The following is a 20,623-nucleotide window of genomic DNA, read 5'->3' as shown; positions in this document are numbered from 1 at the left end:
ATTAACTGAAGCATTTTTGTATTTTTGTGACTATTTTTATACCTCGTTGAGGCAAAAAATCATTTTAAAAGTTTTTTGATTCCATGAACTTCTACTTTCTACAAACAAAAGAAAACTGACATATGTATGTATCATCATATAGCCCAATGTCTCAGCTTTACAATAGAGCCAAGAAAGTTGTGGTAACACTAAGGGTTTTGCGATAAAATGAAAAAATGAAAAAAATGTACCCCTACCCCGACGAAAAATCGCTTATATTAACATATTTTTCAATGTCAAAACCCCTAGAGTATTAATGCTTCAGTAAAAAAATGCTTATATGGTATTTTCTGTTTAGTACTATTACAATTTACACTACTGGGGTTCTTTTGATGAATTTTGGCGGTTTTCGTCGTCAGTATTTATCAAGAAATTTAAAAAAATGGGATTTTCGATTTTAAGGTCAAAAGTCATATAAATTCGACTCCACAAATTATTACTCAACTAAAACGTCTCAAATTCGGTATCATTCGATAGATAATTTAACTTTATACATAAATAAACCACGAAAAACTACTTTTCGAAAAAGAATTTTCAAAAAGTATTAAAAAATATTACCCCTACCCCTAGAAAATTGGTCTCAGTATCAAGCAGAAATTTCATTCACAGCATACTGACATTGTAGAACTCTTATTTTAGGCATTTATAATTGCGATAAAGATGTTCCTAACATATCTGATCAATTTAAGCGTTTAGATTTTCCTTTTTGGGTGACAATTACTATAAAATTGGAAAAAGGGGAATTTTCAGAATTTCAGAATTTTCTTCTATATCACCCGATATTGTCTTTTTTCAGATTACCGTAGTTTAAACAAGCTTTTGTGTGATACGGAACATTTATATAGTGTCTTAGCTTCAAAATGAGTTCAAGTAATAAATAGTTGAACTTTTCCAAGTCAAGTTAGGTGAAAAATTTCCACCCTACCCATGAACAAAATGCCTCAACATGAACCAAAATTTTAATTTTTTTGGCAGATAAACGGTGTACAATAGACATGTTTGGTACTATTGTTTTAATTATCGAAGTTATCTTGTCATTTCAGGCGCGTATTTTTCAGTTTCAATGTGACAATAATGAGCTTTTCATAACAAGGGGAATTTTCGGACATTCATTTCCCTCCCATTTCACCTATAATCGGCACTTTTTTCAAATACCATACTTCAAATGAGCTTTTGTATATTCAAATACATTTATGTAGTGTCTTAGCTTTGTAATGAGCCCGAGTAATCAATATTTGCTTAACCACGGGCTGACCATTTATGCCGATATTTTACATCTCGCTGTCGCTCGGGATATAATACTTATAAAAACATCGGTTACCTGTCACAACAACACCGGAATACAATAATATTAACACCAGGAACACATATCATATCAACATCCGGAAAACCATCATAACACACTTAAGCTTGATACCTGACGGCTCAATTGGAAGGTACGCTTCAATGGATATTGTATTTTACTGTTTAGGCTAAAAACCACTAATTCCACTTCCCATAGGCTTCTATGCTAATTTCACAATATTCAATGGCTTCTCTGGACTTTACCTTAACTTTAACCTGCAGATGACTATATATCAGCATGATTCTACATATGTCAGCTCACAATCCTCAGAATGGCATGTGGGGTTAGCAGACTTGCAGTGCAGTACTGGTCACCGGAAGTGAATTGTCTATAAATAGCATGGGAAATCCCAGTGTTTTCACGAGATAGGGGTATATTTAGAAATCATTATGGAGATTAGGCTTCACATCACAAGAAGCAAAATGCACCTATAAAATGTACAGAAATGTTTTTCCTTTCAGAAACTGTTTAAATTTTTTAAATGAGATGAGAACTTTTTTCACAGCACTATGAGGAACAGGGGTAATTTCTGCGTAGGACTATTTTTGCGTACGTTCCAAATGCTCATTGGTTGAATTGGTGGTCTGTAACCTAAAGAGTCACTTTCTGTCTTAGAAAAAATAAATAACTATACAAGTATCTTCCTATACACATACTGAATGCATTTGCAAAGTTTCAGTGAAATGTGACAAGCACTTTTTTAAATATTTGATTTTTAAATATAGGGTAACCAAGTTGCGCGAGCAAAAAAGTGACAATATTCTACCATACTTAAATGCATTAAATATTTGCAAAGAACTTTTTCTGACAATTCAAATAAAAAAAATCAATCACAACTTGTTTTTTAACAATATTAATAAAGAGATAGCCTTTAAAAGTAGTCATTTTCTGAAAAATTGGTCTATTTTTAAAAATTTATGTCTGACATGCCTCCCCTTTTTCTTGATCACATGTCAAAAACCCTAAATCTTTCAATTTTTGCAAAAGGTGATATCTTTGGCTTTAAATTTGTAAATACAGTGTTTTCACAATAAAACATGACAAGTAAAGGGCACCTAAAGCAAAAAAAGTACTCAAAAATGCATTTTCCATGTTGCCATAGGGAAATGCTTATATGTCCTTAACCGCAGTAATGAAAGTGAGTTTTTCCTCATTTCTAATCAAATTTTTGCTCATATTTACACAAAACTTGATTTCAAGTGCTGATTACCACCATATTTAAGTAAATATAGCCCTCAAAGTTAAATATTTGATATTTTTACTATTATTTAAATTTGTAAATACAGTGTTTTCACAATAAAACATGACAAGTAAAGGGCACCTAAAGCAAAAAAAGTACTCAAAATTGCATTTTCCATGTTGCCATAGGGAAATGCTTATATGTCCTTAACCGCAGTAATGAAAGTGAGTTTTTCCTCATTTCTAATCAAATTTTTGCTCAAATTTACACAAAACTTGATTTCAAGTGCTGATTACCTCCATATTTAAGTAAATATAGCCCTCAAAGTTAAATATATGATATTTTTACTAAATTTTCTACACTTTTCACAAGATAGGACATAAAATTCAGCCAAAAAGACCAATTTTCCATAATTTGGACCTATAACTTAAAAAAATGCATATTTTGAAGGATTTTTGTAGTGTATTCCTCTCATAGCAAAGTTTACAAGATCTTCAAGTAGTTTAAAGCTATTCCAAGAAACTTATCATTTTGCCATGGCCTCTGCTTAAAGAGGCACTTTCTGTCTTAGAAAAAATAAATAACTATACAAGTATCTTCCTATACACATACTGAATGCATTTGCAAAGTTTCAGTGAAATGTGACAAGCACTTTTTAAATATTTGATTTTTAAATATAGGGTAACCAAGTTGCGCGAGCAAAAAAGTGACAATATTCTACCATACTTAAATGCATTAAATATTTGCAAAGAACTTTTTCTGACAATTCAAATAAAAAAAATCAATCACAACTTGTTTTTTAACAATATTAATAAAGAGATAGCCTTTAAAAGTAGTCATTTTCTGAAAAATTGGTCTATTTTTAAAAATTTATGTCTGACATGCCTCCCCTTTTTCTTGATCACATGTCAAAAACCCTAAATCTTTAAATTTTCGCAAAAGGTGATATCTTTGGCTTTAAATTTGTAAATACAGTGTTTTCACAATAAAACATGACAAGTAAAGGGCACCTAAAGCAAAAAAAGTACTCAAAAATGCATTTTCCATGTTGCCATAGGGAAATGTGCTGATTACCACCATATTTAAGTAAATATAGCCCTCAAAGTTAAATATTTGATATTTTTACTAAATTTTCTACACTTTTCACAAGATAGGACATAAAATTCAGCCAAAAAGACCAATTTTCCATAATTTGGACCTATAACTTAAAAAAATGCATATTTTGAAGGATTTTTGTAGTGTATTCCTCTCATAGCAAAGTTTACAAGATCTTCAAGTAGTTTAAAGCTATTCCAAGAAACTTATCATTTTGCCATGGCCTCAGCTTAAGGCTAAAAACCACTAATTCCACTTCCCATAGGCTTCTATGCTAATTTCACAATATTCAATGGCTTCTCTGGATTTTACCTTAACTTTAACCTGCAGATGACTATATATCAGCATGATTCTACATATGTCAGCTCACAATCCTCAGAATGGCATGTGGGGTTAGCAGACTTGCAGTGCAGTACTGGTCACCGGAAGTGAATTGTCTATAAATAGCATGGGAAATCCCAGTGTTTTCACGAGATAGGGGTATATTTAGAAATCATTATGGAGATTAGGCTTCACATCACAAGAAGCAAAATGCACCTATAAAATGTACAGAAATGTTTTTCCTTTCAGAAACTGTTTAAATTTTTTAAATGAGATGAGAACTTTTTTCACAGCAGTATGAGGAACAGGGGTAATTTCTGCGTAGGACTATTTTTGCGTAAGTTCCTAATGCTCATTGGTTGAATTGGTGGTCTGTAACCTTTAGATAACAGTTTTGGGAACCCCTGCAGAGGAAGGAGGCGGTGGTAAGATTGGTATGAGTAAAGCTGGTGTTTTTGATGATTCATACATACCCATTAACGGCATCTCAAATTTCTTTTTTCTTTTTCTAATGACGGACCCATGTTAAGATTCCCTAGGCTTCGCTTGTTTTTTTTTAAAGAAGTCAAAAAGATTTTTTCAAATGTTTGTCTAAAAATTCTACAAATACGTATTCACATAATGAAATATTTCAAAGAAATCATGCGTTAGTCTGGTACTACAAACTACAATAAAAAGCAGCATTTAAATCGACATAATAAAAACAAAAGAATACACTTCAAGTTGAAATCCATTCCATGAAAAAAAACTTTTTTTTTATGTTTCTTGAGTTTTTATTTTATATCTTCGCTAAGAGAATGTAGCGATAAATTTTTAAGAGCAAGAATTTCTTTTTTTAGCTACTTTTATACACTAAAAGCTTGATATTGTTAAAATAACGTATTCAAGACAATCCGGCCTATCTAATTCTCGTTTACAGTAATACCAAAATAGATCGGTGTAATGTTGTCGGTCTATTTACCTGTTATATTTATAAAGTGGATTACGTAATTAACAAGAATATTATTTATATCTGTTCATGTGGCATATGATTTAAAAGAAAAAGATTAAGTCAGCATTCTTTTTGTCACGGATACTATCAAAAGATAAAGCATATTGTCAACTTAAAGAACATTTGATAAAGCGAAGTTAATCTCGTGCTCTTTTGGAGGGAAAGGTAATAAGACATTCATGCTAGAGCCAGTAGAGGCGATGGAAAAGTTTAAGGATGTTGTGTGCACAGCAATAGTGGATTCTGCGGCTGATTTGAACAATTTAAGTACCGAGATATGGAATAATCCTGAACTCAGTTATCAAGAGTACCACGCCCATAACATCCTAACAGATTATCTTGAAAGAAAAGAGTTTCAGGTTGAAAGAAATTATGTCGTGGACACGGGTTTTAAGGCTGAGATAGGATCAAAGGCAGACGGACCGAATATAGCTGTTATATGTGAATATGATGCGCTACCTGAGATAGGTCATGCCTGTGGACACAACTTGATAGCAGAGGCTGGGGTTGCTGCAGCAGTCGGGTTATCTGCAGCGTTTAAGAGTTTGGAATCGCCTCTTGGAAAGGTATGTTTATTAAATTATTTCTTAAAAACGATTTTGCAAATGGTTTATAGATACGAACGAAGTTTTTTAATTATTGATGTGTACGGAAATAGAAGTGCACTGACAAAGAGAAATCTTTGGTATAAACGCGAAAACATCATCGTAACAAGATCCGGAACATCTTCCATAACAACATCTGGAACACCATTATAACAACACCCGGAATACCATCATAACTACACCTAAAATATTTCTTATAACAACATCTGTAACACAAATAAAGCAGCACCCGGAACAAAACAAAACAAAACCAGGAACAGCTACCATAACAACATCTGGAACACCATTATAATACCACCCGGAATACCATTATAACTACACCTAAAACACCTCTCATAACACCATTTGGAACACCATTATAACAACATCTGCTATCCATCATAATAAAACCGGCACACAATTATAACAACACCGGAACACATATCATAACATCGTTAATCATAAAAACACCCGGAATATCATAATAAAAGCACACGAAACACAACCATAACAACACCCAGAAAACCAACATAACAACACATTTGATACCTGACGGCTTAATTGGAAGGTACACTTCAATGAATATTGTATTTTACTGTTAAGATAACAGTTTTGGGAACCCCTGCAGAGGAAGGAGGCGGTGGTAAGATTGATATGATCAAAGCTGGTGTTCTGGATGATATTGATGCTGCTATGATGGTTCATCCATACACATTAACGGCATCTCATACATGTTCAACAGGGGTTGACAGGTAGTTGTCTGCTTTGTCTATTTTGTATCATTTTTTTAAATTAATTTTAGCCTTATGTCGCACTTTTTAACATATATAATTGTTGCACAAAACCATAAAAAATCTTGTTCAGGACCATTTGTAAGATTGTTACTTTATTAATTAGATATCTACTGAGCGCATAAACATGATCAAGAGATAGATTAAAGGCTCCGAGTAAAATAAAAGAAAACGTTTTGAAAATGATTTGCATTGAAAAAGGAAAATGGGTCAAATTTCAATACAACGCGAAAGGTAACAGTCTCATCAATTTCTTGCTATGGTGTTATTTAATAAATAGACACAACCTGCGTTATTTTCTTCTGATAAACCTGATATATCGTCATCTATGAATACCAAGATTAACAGTACAGTATACTGGTAAAGCAGCCCATGCAGCATCTTTCCCTTGGAAAGGAGTAAACGCCCTTGATGCAGCTGTTCTTGCTTACCAAAATGTATCTTGTCTAAGGCAACAGATCAAACAATCATGGAGAGTTCATGGTATATACAGTTTACTAAGAATGTCAAAAGAGATTTGTCAAATTCAAAATTATTCTAATATGAGAAACTTATTTCACAAAGTTATTCATATAAATGGGTATGGTAAATAGAGCCTCTTAAGAGCTTATACCTAACCTGGAAACAATAGAAATGTCAGCAGTTCAAAGAAAATAATTCTCTAATGCAGACTTTGAAATGTTTTGGTAATATGAAAGGTTCGAAATCATAAGGAGCATTTCATTGTAAGCTTATTCATATTTTAACATGTTCAAGAAGACAAACACAACAAAATAATTACTTTCAGACTATTGGCTATTGGATGATTAAAATAGTTGTCGTCCATCTTCAATCTAATGACTCTTTTGTAGGCTTTCCATTGTCAAAAGTATCATTTCATTATTTGAAAAATCCTTTCATTATTTTCTGAATTAGTTTGATATAAGCTGGAGTAAGTCCGATTTTGACCATTCGTTGATATGTCCTTAGTAGATTTTTAAACAGAATTTGACAAAAATGGCGACGACAGCTGCAATGATGTAGCAATCTCTTTTCGGTCTTTGGTCTTGGTTACCTTAAAAGAAAAGAAAAGATAAAAGAGAGATGTGTTTTAGTGGATACGTTTTACGAATAAAATTTTCAGGTACAACAGTGTGACTATTTACATCTATTTACTAGGTATTATAACAAAAGGTGGAGTCAAGCCAAACATTATACCTGATCACACAGAACTTGAGTATAATATTCGCACAACAGAAGAATCGGAACTAGATGAATTGAGAGAAAAAATAAAGGCGTGTTTTAAAGCTGCGGCTATTGCAACTGGATGTGAGGTTGGTACATGTATCTAAACATTTTTATATCTACACTTCTTTGTCACAGAGACGAAAAATACGTCATAGTAACCAATTTTTAAATGCACCCCTTTCTGTAGCCACATGATGTTTATAGTAAAGATGACATTTACAAGTGATTATTTCCTTCTTAAGCATTAATAATACAATTTGTAAAAACTGAAATTTTGAAACATAAAATTTTATTCCGTTTATTAGCGCGTGCCATTAGACAACTAATATTGAAGTTTGAAGGTTTCTATTATCAACCAAATAACCAAATGACTGAGAGCAGAAACTAATAAAACGTACCTCTTAACATTGACTGTAGCTGAACCAGATTAATGTTTAATGAAAATAAAACACACCTCTGTTGGGCCAGTTTATGAGAGTAAATTATCACAAATAGGTTATTTCGTTTTATCTGTTCAAATATAATTTCTAGTGGTTTCAAATCCAAATATTAAGAATAGATCCGTAATCATTTTGGTTGGAATTATTTGAATCGACGTAAATGACCTCACTTTATCAAAATCAGGTTATACAAAATAACATAGTTTACGCCAAGCGAACCAGAATCAGAAAGCTTGTTACAAATTAAACTATTCCTCTATGTATCAATTTGAATATTAAATCAACATGAGACATTTATAGTTTACCTATGGCTTAATGGCATATATTGACACTTCAATCTAAAAGAAAAGAATATTTTTTAAACTTATTAAATTTGTTTCATCCAGAAAAAGGATGGGGTTACGTAAGGCTCTATGGCGTTTACTAGCAGAAATGAAAATTTCTCACTTCAGTAAACTGAAAATGTTCCCTTTTTTAATATTAAAACAAATGTTTTCAACTTTGCTTTTAACGAAATCTAAAAGTAAAATTAATTTTGGTTTGTGAAAGAAATAAACAAAGTTGTATCGTGTTCAATCTGTTTATGAAAAAACAAACAAACCAACAAACAAAACAACAAAAAAAAACAAAAAATACACGTTAGTGTAATGTTTTACGCTATTCGATATACATATACGATTAGATTAAGTGGCGAGACCTGGTCAGGGTCTATAAAATATGATATTTTTTCTCTTCTCTTTATTGCGGATCTGCTGTGTTTTTGCATTTGTACGTTAGATAATTAGGTTTTCGAAAACACAATATCTTATAGGTGATATGATTTTCATGACGATATCACAATATATGTATTGCATTTTTTGAAATTTAATTTGGATTCAGCCAGAGAAGTGTTTTTTTTATGTAGCTTAAATGACTGCAGATAATTCAGCATTGAAGCTTCAAATTGAGGAGGCATTAAGACAAAAAGTTTACATTTAACAGCCGGACATAAATGTAAGAAACAAATCGTTGGGTATTCACACATCGGTAAAGTCACGTACTTATTCCTGTAAAGAATGTTTGCATTTGTACCTTTACTACTATGCATGAAAAAAGTTTTAAGCAACAAATCATTTTGGTTTTCCGTTCCGTAAAATGTGTTTTCAAAAAGTATTTTCAAAAATATTTTCGGCCATGCCATGAAATTGGAAAGACTTCGATTGAATGCAGACGTAAGACAGGATGCAGGTGACTGAAATAAAGACAACTTCATTAAACACAAAATATATAGGCTAAAACTTAAAATATTCAAAAAAGACGACAAAAACTGAACTGTTGACAACAATTAGCAACGACAGGACCGCTTGGCACAAATGTTACGGGCGCCGAAAGGGACTTGATCTTTTTGTAATCAAAATCAATTTTGTGAGACAAAAATCTGTTTTGTTTCACAAAATTCAATTTTGTTAGACATAATTCAATTCTGTGTCCCAAAATTCAATTCTATGTGACAAAATTCAATTTTGTATGCAATTTAGTTTACAGAATCCTTTGGATATTCAAATGAATTCAAAATGTGCAGCATCATGTACACGTGTATTACAAACTTGAAGCATTCACCGCAATACAGTGGATAAGGTACGAATGTGCACGGTTATAATAAAGCACATAAGTGAAAGAAATATCGGATATCGTAATCGTATAACCCACAATGTCACTTAATCTTGAATCTAAAGATAGATCATTTGAGCATTTGTAAACAAAAGGGAACGAAAGTTCATTCTCCCAAGTCAGGGTTTTGAGTCCACCCTCGCTCCCACAAACCCCTGACATCACTCATTCATATTTAGCGGGTATCGTCCAGCCAATTCCGGTTGGTTGCTTCTCCGAGTGAGAAGCACTAATGAAAATCGATTTAATATAAAATGCCTGTGGAAAGGTAAACAATAATACGAGGTAATGAACGATCCCATATTGTAAATGAAAGTTGTATGATGTCACAAATGATGCAATGTGAGCAATAATGATAACCGTAGATTCTGTTTAGAGTCCTTACTGAAAAAAAATGACGTTATGTGTAGCCACTTTGTAAGTTATATCGAAGAGTTTCTATTACGAGTGATTTAATTGGATTTTGGATCCGGGTTAAATTTAAGTAACTCACTAGATGGCGCTGGACGATACCCGCCAAGTTTGAATGAGTGATGTCAGGGATTTGAGGGAGCGATGATGGAATCAAAACCCTGACTTGGGAGGATGACGAAAGTTAGACACGTACTATGTCGGTTTTTCATCTCGCCCGACCTGTTCCACTCAACCAAATTTCTTGTGTCATACATCAATAAAATTGGAATGAAATAAGGAATCTTTCTGTATCTGGCAAAAAATTGTGAGGGATAGTGGAACAAAATAATCTTTCGTCAACTTGGAAAGATTAACAAATTTCACCGCACAACATATTTCTAATATGATCTTCTTGGCTAATCTGACGATTCATTTCTTTTTCCATCAAATTTTGGAACAAATACATTAATACAAATTATCTTGTCAAATTGCGATTAACAGGTCGGGCAAAAGCATTGTATAATTGAGTTGAAAGATGTCAGGAAATGATTACGTGATTCACCAGGGAAAATCCCAATAAATCGAAAGTAGAAAAATCGCGTATTTTAAGACCTGTTTTCATGGGCGGATTTAGGCGGGGGCGTGGCAGATGTTTTTTTAATGTCACTCAAAACGGCCTTAACCGTCCTGCGTTGCGCGAAGTAATCGGAAACCTGCGTTTGCGAGACCCGCGGTTACTATATCGAATGATTATAATCTTTATTAACCAAAGTCATATACAACTATAGGTTACACTATAATACATAAGTGCTAATAATTTTTAGCTGATACTAGTAAGCAGAAGGTACTGTGTAAAATTATAACATGTCAAAACGTAACTTCATAGCACGAAATATAAATTTACCCAAATGCAATAACTCTTTGATATTACAAGAACTGTATAAACTTAAACATTGATGGTTTTTTCCAATAATATGGTTTAATAAAATACGATCTGAAACCCTGATATACTGGACATTTCAATACAAAGTGCATCTCATCCTCGATGTCATCCTTACAAAATTTACATAATCTGTTTTGTCTAGGCACTGCAGAAAACCAACCACTCTCAACAGCCAGATTATGGCTACTAAGCCTTAATTGTGTAATACATTTCTTATATACATCTGGTAATGGTTTAGAAAGATAAAATTGCAGACATGAATTGTGAACAATATATTGATAATTAGAACATTTACTTGAAGTACTTAACAAACTGTCAAAATACTGTTTTTGACAATCATATAGTCTTTCTTTGATCAAAAATAAAAAGTCATTACAGATTTTGTTATCTGTGAAAAAATTTTGGTTACACCAGATATCACCAAGACCAATACTGTAGAGTTCATTTTTTAACAACCAGTTTAGCTTATTGCTTGGACAATAGCTCATCATATAGAAATGTGTAACGACTCTTCAAAATGCAGTTTGTGGTACACAATAGCTTAAACCAGTACTTGAAAATTCTACATTTTCTAGTGTATAATAAAGGCAATCTCCCCAACTCATAGTATACCATTACATTATTCGTAGAACCTTTCACTTTCAAAACATTATTACAATAGTAAAATGAATTCGCTCTATACCAGGTGCCTTATGTGCACCCCATATTTCACAACCATAGGATAGTACACTGTTAACATAGGTGTCAAAAAGTGATAACCGAAATACATAGTTCAGAAACATATCCTTAGTGTTTCGTCGTAAGGCGAAAACGGACTTTCTGCCCTGCTCTGAAAGTTTCTGCTGTAACAAATTGTATTTACCAGTGTAATATAACAGTACTCCTAAATAACTAAACCTGTCTACAATTTCTAATTCCTGGTTATCAAAATACCATCTCTCATTTTCATAAATAACGCCACCAGTTCTAAACACTACAATCTTGGTTTTTGCTATATTTACACTTAATGACCATTTGGAGGTGTACAAATGTAATGTATCAAGTAGCTTTTGAAGACCCGATATGGTGTCTGAAAAAATTACCATATCATCTGCATACATGAGCAAAAAAAATTAAGTTCTTTAACCTCAATTGGGATAGAGTCACTGTTTATAAAAACCATCTCACAATCGTTCAAATATAAAGAAAAAAGTATAGGTGATAATACTTCCCCTTGCATTAATCCAATTTCATTTTTGAAATACTCAGAATTAAAACCATCAACACTGACACAAGTACTAACGTTTGAATACATTGATTTAATCACAGAAAGAAGTTTACCTTGAATACCAGTGTTAGATAACTTGTACCACAGCATATAGCGTTGGACCGTGTCAAACGCCTTAGTATAGTATACAAAACAACAGTATAAATGTTTTTTAGCTGACAAAGATTTAAAAACTAATGAGGTCAAGGCGAAAATAGCATCAATTGTTCCAAGACCTGGACGAAAGCCGAACTGGGCGTCCGTTATTATATCGAACGTTTCTGACCACTCTATCAACCGCTGATTCAAAACAGATGTAAACAGTTTCCCGAAATTGCTGACTAAACTAATCCCACGATAATTATTTGGATCGCTTATGTCCCCCTTCTTAAAGACTGGTATGAGGATAGCTTTTGCCCAGTCGTTTGGGAAAATTCCTGAACGTAGAATTCCGTTAAAAACGGTGATTAATAATGGCATAAAAACTTCCTTGTATTCAATAAAGTACTCGTTGAGTATACAGTCAGGACCGTGACTTTTATCGCGTTTCAGATTTCGTATCGCCTTTATAATGTCGCTTTCAGTTATATCCCTATCAAGTTCTTCATAAATACATTCATTGTCTGTATTTGTAGTATAACTGTCATCACCTGTAACATTTCCATCGGTCGAACACGAGTTTTTGAAATGGTCATAAAAAGTATGTAATGGCAATGATTGTTTATGTGATGATTTCTTCCTAAATTTACTGTAAAACAGCTTGGGATTAGTTAATCCCATCATGTCTAACATGTTCCCTTCGTTTCGCATATATTCCCGTTTCAAACGCATTTCTAAAGTTTTATATTCCTTTTTAGCGTGAATTAACTTTCGATGATTAACCTCTGTTTTAGCTCTATTAAAAATGTTCAAAGAGTTAATATAAAGATGATACAGCTCTCTACAACGGTCCGTAAACCAAGGTTTATCAAATTCACGTCCGTTAGTTTGTCGATTCGGCTTTCGAGTTCTAGTGCTCTTTTTGAAAAACGGCCACATAATGTCATTTAACACACTGGTAAAGTCGGCCAACGAGTTGTCAAGCGATACCTGACTGTCAAAATTAACACGTTCATGATATAACTGAATCCTGTCCGAATTCAATCGCAAACACTCGGCACATTGTTGTTTGTAATTGTCATTCCATTTGAATTTATCTTGTTGTTCGTACTCGACACCCTCACGATCTTGCAAGTCATTATCACTATTATTGTCCATATTACGAAGTGTTTGAATCTGGATATGTAGGAATGCGTGGTCAGAAAAAGTTGTTAAGTTAGAAACAATGAATTGACGGACCGTCGGAAATAATGACGTAGGTAAGATTAGGTAGTCTGTTACACTCATTCCGTTTGCGCAACAATATGTAAAGTCATTCGCATACCCATTTATATGTCTACCATTCAGGATTCGCAAGTTTGTAGCTTTACACAGTGACAGAAGTTTTGAACCATAACAGTTCGTATTTAAATCAGGGTTTCTTCTTCCAACAAGTTCTGTGTCTTGTACGTAATTGAATATGTCACTCAGTCGGTTTCTTACTGTATGATGAACACTATCATTACGAACGAAGTCATCTAATACCCCAGTTCGTCTATTCGTATCACCAATAATCATCACTTCACCAAGCGGTGTATAAAATGCAATACTATTATCTAATTCATCAAACACATCACAATTATACTGTTTATAATAATTCGACCTAGCTGGTTGGATATACACACAGGCAATATACACGTCTTTGTCTTTTCTAATTACACCTTTCTTAATCTTTAACCATACTATGGTATCAAAAATACAATTTTCTGAGGTTACAAAATTTACAAAACACTCTTTAATCAAAATTACTATACCACCTCCTTGAACAGATTTAGACTTTAGTCTAGGATTCAAAAAACATTTATAACCAGGAATATCTATAGACAGCTCTCTATCTATCCAACATTCAGTCAAAAATACAATGTCATAAGTACAAATAAGATTTAAAAAAGACTTGTTTTCTAGTTTATTTGACAAACCGCCATTCACATTCCAAGCTAAAAGTTTTAGATCATTGGAACTTCTATAAACTAACACATCACCCTCTACGCTTTCCTAAAATCACCATTGTCAATCTGTTTTACGTTGGTCTGCTCAGTTTCGGAGTTCATGAAAATATTTGCACCGCCACTTTGTTCCTCACCATTTTGGTTCTTTTTCGGGGGTTCCTTCGGTTTAATATTCGCCATGAGCTGCTGATAGTTAAGTGGATCTACTATCTCATTGTTGATATAAAGTTTATCCTGTACCATCACCGCCTTCGCTCCTTTACTGCGGGCCTCTTTTTGAATCGAAAGCAATTGTTTACGTGTAGCCAGAACATCTTGAGGATACTGGTACGAGACCACAATTATCTGCCCTTAGCTTTTCGTGGTATAGTTCCTATAATAATAGGGGATTTTTCAAAAAATTTTTAGAAACACTTCCTTTCAGAATTTCTCATACTTTTTTGTGCTCAAATGGAAGAGGAATAATGAAATTATTTTAGTAGATGTGTTGAAATGAGAAATTTGACATTTAGGTTGTGATTTGGTGAGGTCAAAAAAGGTCAAGTTTGTGACATCCAGAAGCCATTTTGGGTCATTTTTTAGCGTATCTCTGTGTTTATGCGTAAAATTTGAAAAAAATAATAGTAATTTTTTTTATATTTTTTTATATAAGTTGTTGGAAGGTTCAAATTAACATCCCTGAAAATCTGAATTGAATTGCGCCGGTGGAATTTTTTTAAATTACAGAAAGGCTATAAAGAAGACAGTGGGAAAATTAATTGTGGTTTCGTGCCTACTGTTCGCTAAGACCGAACGGCGATCCTTTCAGTTTATAAGCGGAATGCTTGACCAGTTCACGCTGTTTGAAATTTTCAAATGACGCAACAATCGGTCTTGGTTTTGACTTGCTGTTCATACGACGTACACTTTTGAATCTAACATCTTCCTTTACTTTCATTTCATCGCGCACGAAACCTTTCAGGAGTTGATTAACCTTCTCGTTCGGTCGGTCTACAATACCATAAAATATCAAATTGTTTTTAGTCGACTCATATTGCAATTCCGACACGGCCGATTTTAACTCGCTATTTTGTTTATGCACATCCTCAAGCTCTTTCTTTAACTTCGAAAGTGAGTTTTAATCGGTGGTGGAATGTTTACGTTTTTGATTGTCGATGATTAAATAAAATATATAACTCACTTTTTTCGAAAGTTTAGTAATGTCCAACAAAATCACATACGTTCCAAAACACCAGCAGAATCTTAGAAAATATGTTCTATAAGTCCGTGAATACTTTTATTAAAGATGGTCGATAACTGGCTTTTGAACGCTGTACCATCTCAAAGAAGATCTATCATCCCCTACTGCCGGTCAGTTTCACCAGATATATTGAGGTTGGTTTAAGGCTGATAATACTGATGGTTGGAGGTCGTTTTATGATAGGAATAGATCAGTTATAAACTAAATGGATACATTTCAAGTAGAAATTCCATCTCCGAAAAAATAAACAGCCGCCATTTTAATTTCACTCACTCAATGAGAAACCTTACAAAATCGTGATGAGAGAATTCATTTGCATATCAAAATGATTTTTTAAACTAATTTGCATACAAAATAGACTTTTGTGACACAAAATTGTCTTTTGTGAAAATTCAATTTTGTCTACAAAATAGATTTTTGTGACACTAAATTGAAAATTGGTAGTATGTTAAAAATATTGTTAATCAGAATTTATTTTTGTTGAACAAAATTCACTTTTGTCTGTACAAAATTGAATTTTGAGTACAAAACCATTCGGCGCCCCGTAAATGTTAGATTAGAACTGTCATGATAAATACTTAAACTCAGGTATGCTATTGAGCACAGCTATTGACACATGACTGTTGAAAATTTACATGTACATCCATGCACCTCATGAATCGTGCGCACCGGCAGAGCAATTCATCTGGTAACTACGGGTTAGTGTTTACAATTTTTTGAGATTCGAGAAAGGTGAAACTGAATACGAACGAAATTTTACAATGTATACAAAAAACTCAAGCAACAGGATTTTATACGCACAAATATGCTCAAGATTGAACATATATTTTTCATATAAACTTTGCAAAATCGAATAAACGTAGGGACATGTTTGATATGTGCATGCATTGTACATTTTTTTCGGGATACAGAAGGCAGTCTTGAATGAACATTGTCAGATATATAGAACTGTTCTTAATCATTTCATTAGAAAAATACCCAGAGCCTTGATTTTTTTAACAGGCAAACAAAGAAGATGGCTTTTGTTTTTCCGACATTCAAAATAAGAATCGGGAGCGTTTTACAAGCTTTATTTGCGCTTGATATTAGAACAATGTTTCCAAATTTGCCGGATCACATTCGGGTATAAAACGCGATGCAACAATTATTACAAACCAAAATATCTTTATACAGCGTGCTACATGTTTCTATGCACTAAGAGAGCAGTCGTTAGATTTTTAGGTGGTGGGTGTAGGATAAAATTTTCTATTATGCCTTTTAATTTTTGCAATTTCTTATTTAATATAGAAAAACATAATAATAACAAAAACTATTAGGATAATAAAAAAAACCTGTCATTTAATTATTTTTCTTAGCAGCTGTCCCGCCTTTTTATTTCTTGAAAATTTGAATTCTGCCCTTATATTTGAAATATGACCACCTGCATAAAATCAAATGCTTATACGAGCTTATTTGAGGCCTATCATTTTTGTACCACAGTCAACGCAAAAATAAATCACAAAATAGAAAAGTAGGAGATTTCTATGGATACTAAAACCAACAATGGATCCAAGTGACTCGGTTCAAAGTAAGTGCATTCAAGTACAATGTACATATATGCATGTTCACAGCAGTGACTATTTATTATATCAAAATCGAAAATTATTTTAGACTTTATTTTATTTAAAAAATGACCATTCACTGCATTAAAATTCTTTAATTAATATACCTACTACACTCGCTGCGGTGTAATTAGACGTTTGGCCAGGTGTGTAATCATGTGATAAGTAGCTAGGTCACATGATACATGTACAGGTAAAGGTTTTTTGAAGCAATTTTAACGTGATTTTTGAATGTTCTTTACTAAATGGACTTAGAGATCCAGCATTAAACGAGACTCCTTTTTCCTGTTGAATGAATGAATGAATGAATGCACACTTTCAGGTTTAATGATTTTTTGTTAACACTTGATGTCACTATGAAATAAGTTGTGAAAGAGTGAAAAAATGCTATTTTCTTCCCTAAATGGCATTCCAGATGGTTTTAGTGCTACGTTTCTCAATATTTACTTTTTGAATTACTAACTTAATGCATTAAGTTGAAATTTTACAATATAAATTACCGTATTATTGAGTTTTCTTCCGAATTAATGATAATTTTCCCACAATTATAGTAGTAGGCATAATAAGAATTTATGGGTCCTCATACTTCATCTTAAATTATCATTCAATAAAGGTAGAATATTCGTGTTCTGAGAAACCATATTTGAACCTTGTCACGAACTGTAAAATGGCTGATGTATACAGAAAGCTCGCAGAACATGTCGGTGTAAAGTTCGACAAGAAAGAAGAAGAATCCGGAGGGTCCACAGATATGGGCAATGTGTCTCAGATTGTACCCAGTATTCATCCTGTCTTTGGAATAGAAACTACAGCCGTCAATCATTCCAAGGAATTCGCTGCAGCTGCAAGTATGATACTGATAAAAAAAGGCTCCTCGTTAATTCACAGGACAAATATAAATAAAAACTAATATAAGTTTTCATATGGAAATATAACAGCAGCAGTTTGGTAATATTTTTTGCGTGATTAAAAGTTTAATCTAAAATACATATAGCTTATCAACTGATACCGGTTGTTCTACTAAAATGATTATCAAAACGTAGATTTTCTCCCAATGAAAATCGTTGAACAAAATACTTTGTTAAGATGACAACAGTTGACTATGGTATAATCTAATTAAATTCTTTTTAGTTGATCCAAAAGCACAGAGCTACACTTTAGCCCAAGGGAAAGCTATGGCCTTGACAGCTTTAGAGATCTTGTCCAATGAAAGTCTAATGAAGGAGATAAAGGAGGAATTTAATGAGTTTAAGTCTAAGAAAACCGTTTAGTCAAAATTATGAGTCATTGTGAATGAATACACAAATAGTGAGTTATGTGTTGTTTTCAGTTGACACGTTGAAATAGGGTAGAAACACTGTTAATATGTTTTACAATGGTTGATACTTTTATGTTTAATATCTATTCTAACCACATCAAGTTCTTTTCGTTTTATTCATATTTATATATATTTAGTTTTCTCTTTTTCTATTACATTTAACCAAACACTGAATTATGAGAGGTAGGAATATATACGTTAATACTTGATGCAGATAAAATTTAATAAATTGTTGGAAACATGTAATAAAATACCTGTACATTGGGAAGTTATTCCTTATTGAGAAAATGTACGTAAAACATACTAGTATATTTTTTTCTACAAAGTCATAGATGAAAGCCATAGTAAGACAGTTTACTAACCAATAAATAACCATTTTAATGCTTACAAAACGCAATCGTTATGTCATTTGATTAGAGTTTTTCGGAAACCCTTAATTCAAGATAATTATCAGAATTCAATAGCATTAAAACCTATTATTTTTCCACTCTTTATACTTCTTTTCCCCATATTCAGTTAAAATCCCGACTCAAAAACATTACACATCGTTATTACTCCAAAAAAGACGGTACACCTAGATACAAATATGTAGTTCTCATACTTTGTAAAAAAAAACAGTTCCAATTCATCTTCTTAATATACAGAAGAGGAAGCTGTCAAAAAAGGCTGAAATATTTGATCGACAACATATTTGTCCAGTATTTTAACAAAAGGTCGGCATTCAAATAGGTACAAATTGTGCCCGTCTAGTTGTTGACTTATTTCTTCACTTTATGAGGCTGACTTTTTAGCAGATCTGATCCAAAAGAAGGAAAATCGTTCAGTTAGATCCTTTAATCTTATTTTCCGCTATATAGATGAAGTATTATTGTTAAACAATCTTAGTGTCGGGAATTGTATACATCGCATCTACCCAAAAGAACTTGCGATAAAGGACAGTACAGACACTGTGAAGTCAGCCTCATATCTTCACCTACACTTTCAGATCGATAATAAAGGAAAACTATTGACAAGACTATACAACAAACGCGATGACTTTTCATTCAGTATTGTCAACTTTCCTTTCATGTGAGGCAACATCCCTTCAGTACCTGCGTATGGAGTGTTCATACCACAACTCATACGTTATGTCAGAATTTGCCGCAACTACGCTGACGTTTTGTATCGCGCTAAACTACATACAATTAGGGCTCTGGAACAGGAATATACTGCTACAAGATGGAAGTCATCACTACAGAAGTTTTGTGGTGGTCATCATGAACTCGTGGATCGTTACAGTATATCCATCTACACCGTGAAAACTTATTTGTTCACTGTGTCATAGTTCTCTTTTTTTTTCTTTTTTTCTACCCAGGACGACTTGACTTTTTATGAGCAACTCGGCTGGTGATTCTTAAAAAGCAAAGGATGCTTACCCTACTGGTGCACCTGGTCCATGCTTCCAGTTTTTGGTGGAGTCCGATTGCTCATTTGTTTTTTTCACTTTGTAACTTTTTGGTAAAAAGTTACTAGACCCTACTGTCTTCAGTTGTTATACTAGATATTACTGTTATATTATGATATCGTGTTAAAAAGTCTAAATTTCAACAATGCCATTTGATGAAAACAATTTGAAATCTGAAAACAAAGACAGGAAGAAACAAACTAACAAACAAACATCACTCACATAACAAAATAACACCGCCACTGGTCCAATAAAGTTACAGTGCCATGCTAATTTAGGATGCTTACGGTTTTTTTTTGGCAAAAAAATCAATAAAAAGATACTTTGTCATTGTACATGAATTATGTAGGGAATATCTAAAAAATCGAAATAAATATTTGTAAAGATTACAAAAATACCCATCATATAAATACTGCAAGTTTGAAATTCAGTAAATGCGTTTCAAGGATTGACTTCTCATCATAGTTTTCTAAAATATTCGAAAACCAACGAAATAATTCTAGTTTAAGTTTTATTCATTTTTTTAATCCGAAGTTGCCGATTTGATGATGAATTCAATGAAAAATGAAAAATGGAAAGTTCCCGAAACTGAATCATTCCATTGTATATTTTAAAATAAAGTTTTGAACATACGGTAGATATGTCGTGAATTGGAAAAAATTATGTACTATTTTTAGAAATTGTGAAA

At 32.9% G+C, this 20,623-nt stretch overlaps 1 protein-coding gene across 1 annotated transcript; it reads left to right on the top strand.

The window, feature by feature from the left end:
* The first annotated feature begins 4,957 nt into the window (after positions 1–4,957).
* On the top strand, positions 4,958–18,588 carry LOC148615177 (peptidase M20 domain-containing protein 2-like). The gene is made up of 6 exons (XM_088589831.1): positions 4,958–5,537; positions 6,159–6,307; positions 6,687–6,829; positions 7,505–7,659; positions 17,787–18,021; positions 18,305–18,588. Exons 1-6 carry the CDS (start codon positions 5,151–5,153, stop codon positions 18,442–18,444), a joined length of 1,209 nt encoding a protein of 402 aa, XP_088445957.1. The 5' UTR covers positions 4,958–5,150; the 3' UTR covers positions 18,445–18,588.
* Positions 18,589–20,623: the final 2,035 nt, after the last annotated feature.

This window comes from Perna viridis, chromosome 6 (assembly GCF_037379345.1).
Source record: "Perna viridis isolate PV_CMFRI_1.1 ecotype Kerala chromosome 6, ASM3737934v1, whole genome shotgun sequence".
NCBI lineage: Eukaryota > Metazoa > Mollusca > Bivalvia > Mytilida > Mytilidae > Perna > Perna viridis.
This window is presented reverse-complemented; position numbering and strand designations above follow the sequence as displayed.

Excerpts from the sequence above, each read along its gene's own strand:
- LOC148615177 (XM_088589831.1), top strand. The coding sequence starts at position 5,151 with ATGCTAGAGCCAGTAGAGGCGATGGAAAAGTTTAAGGATGTTGTGTGC. Across the intron at positions 7,660-17,786 it reads CTATTGCAACTGGATGTGAG|GTAGAATATTCGTGTTCTGA; the intron begins GTTGGTACATGT and ends CATTCAATAAAG. Across the intron at positions 18,022-18,304 it reads GGAATTCGCTGCAGCTGCAA|TTGATCCAAAAGCACAGAGC; the intron begins GTATGATACTGA and ends AATTCTTTTTAG.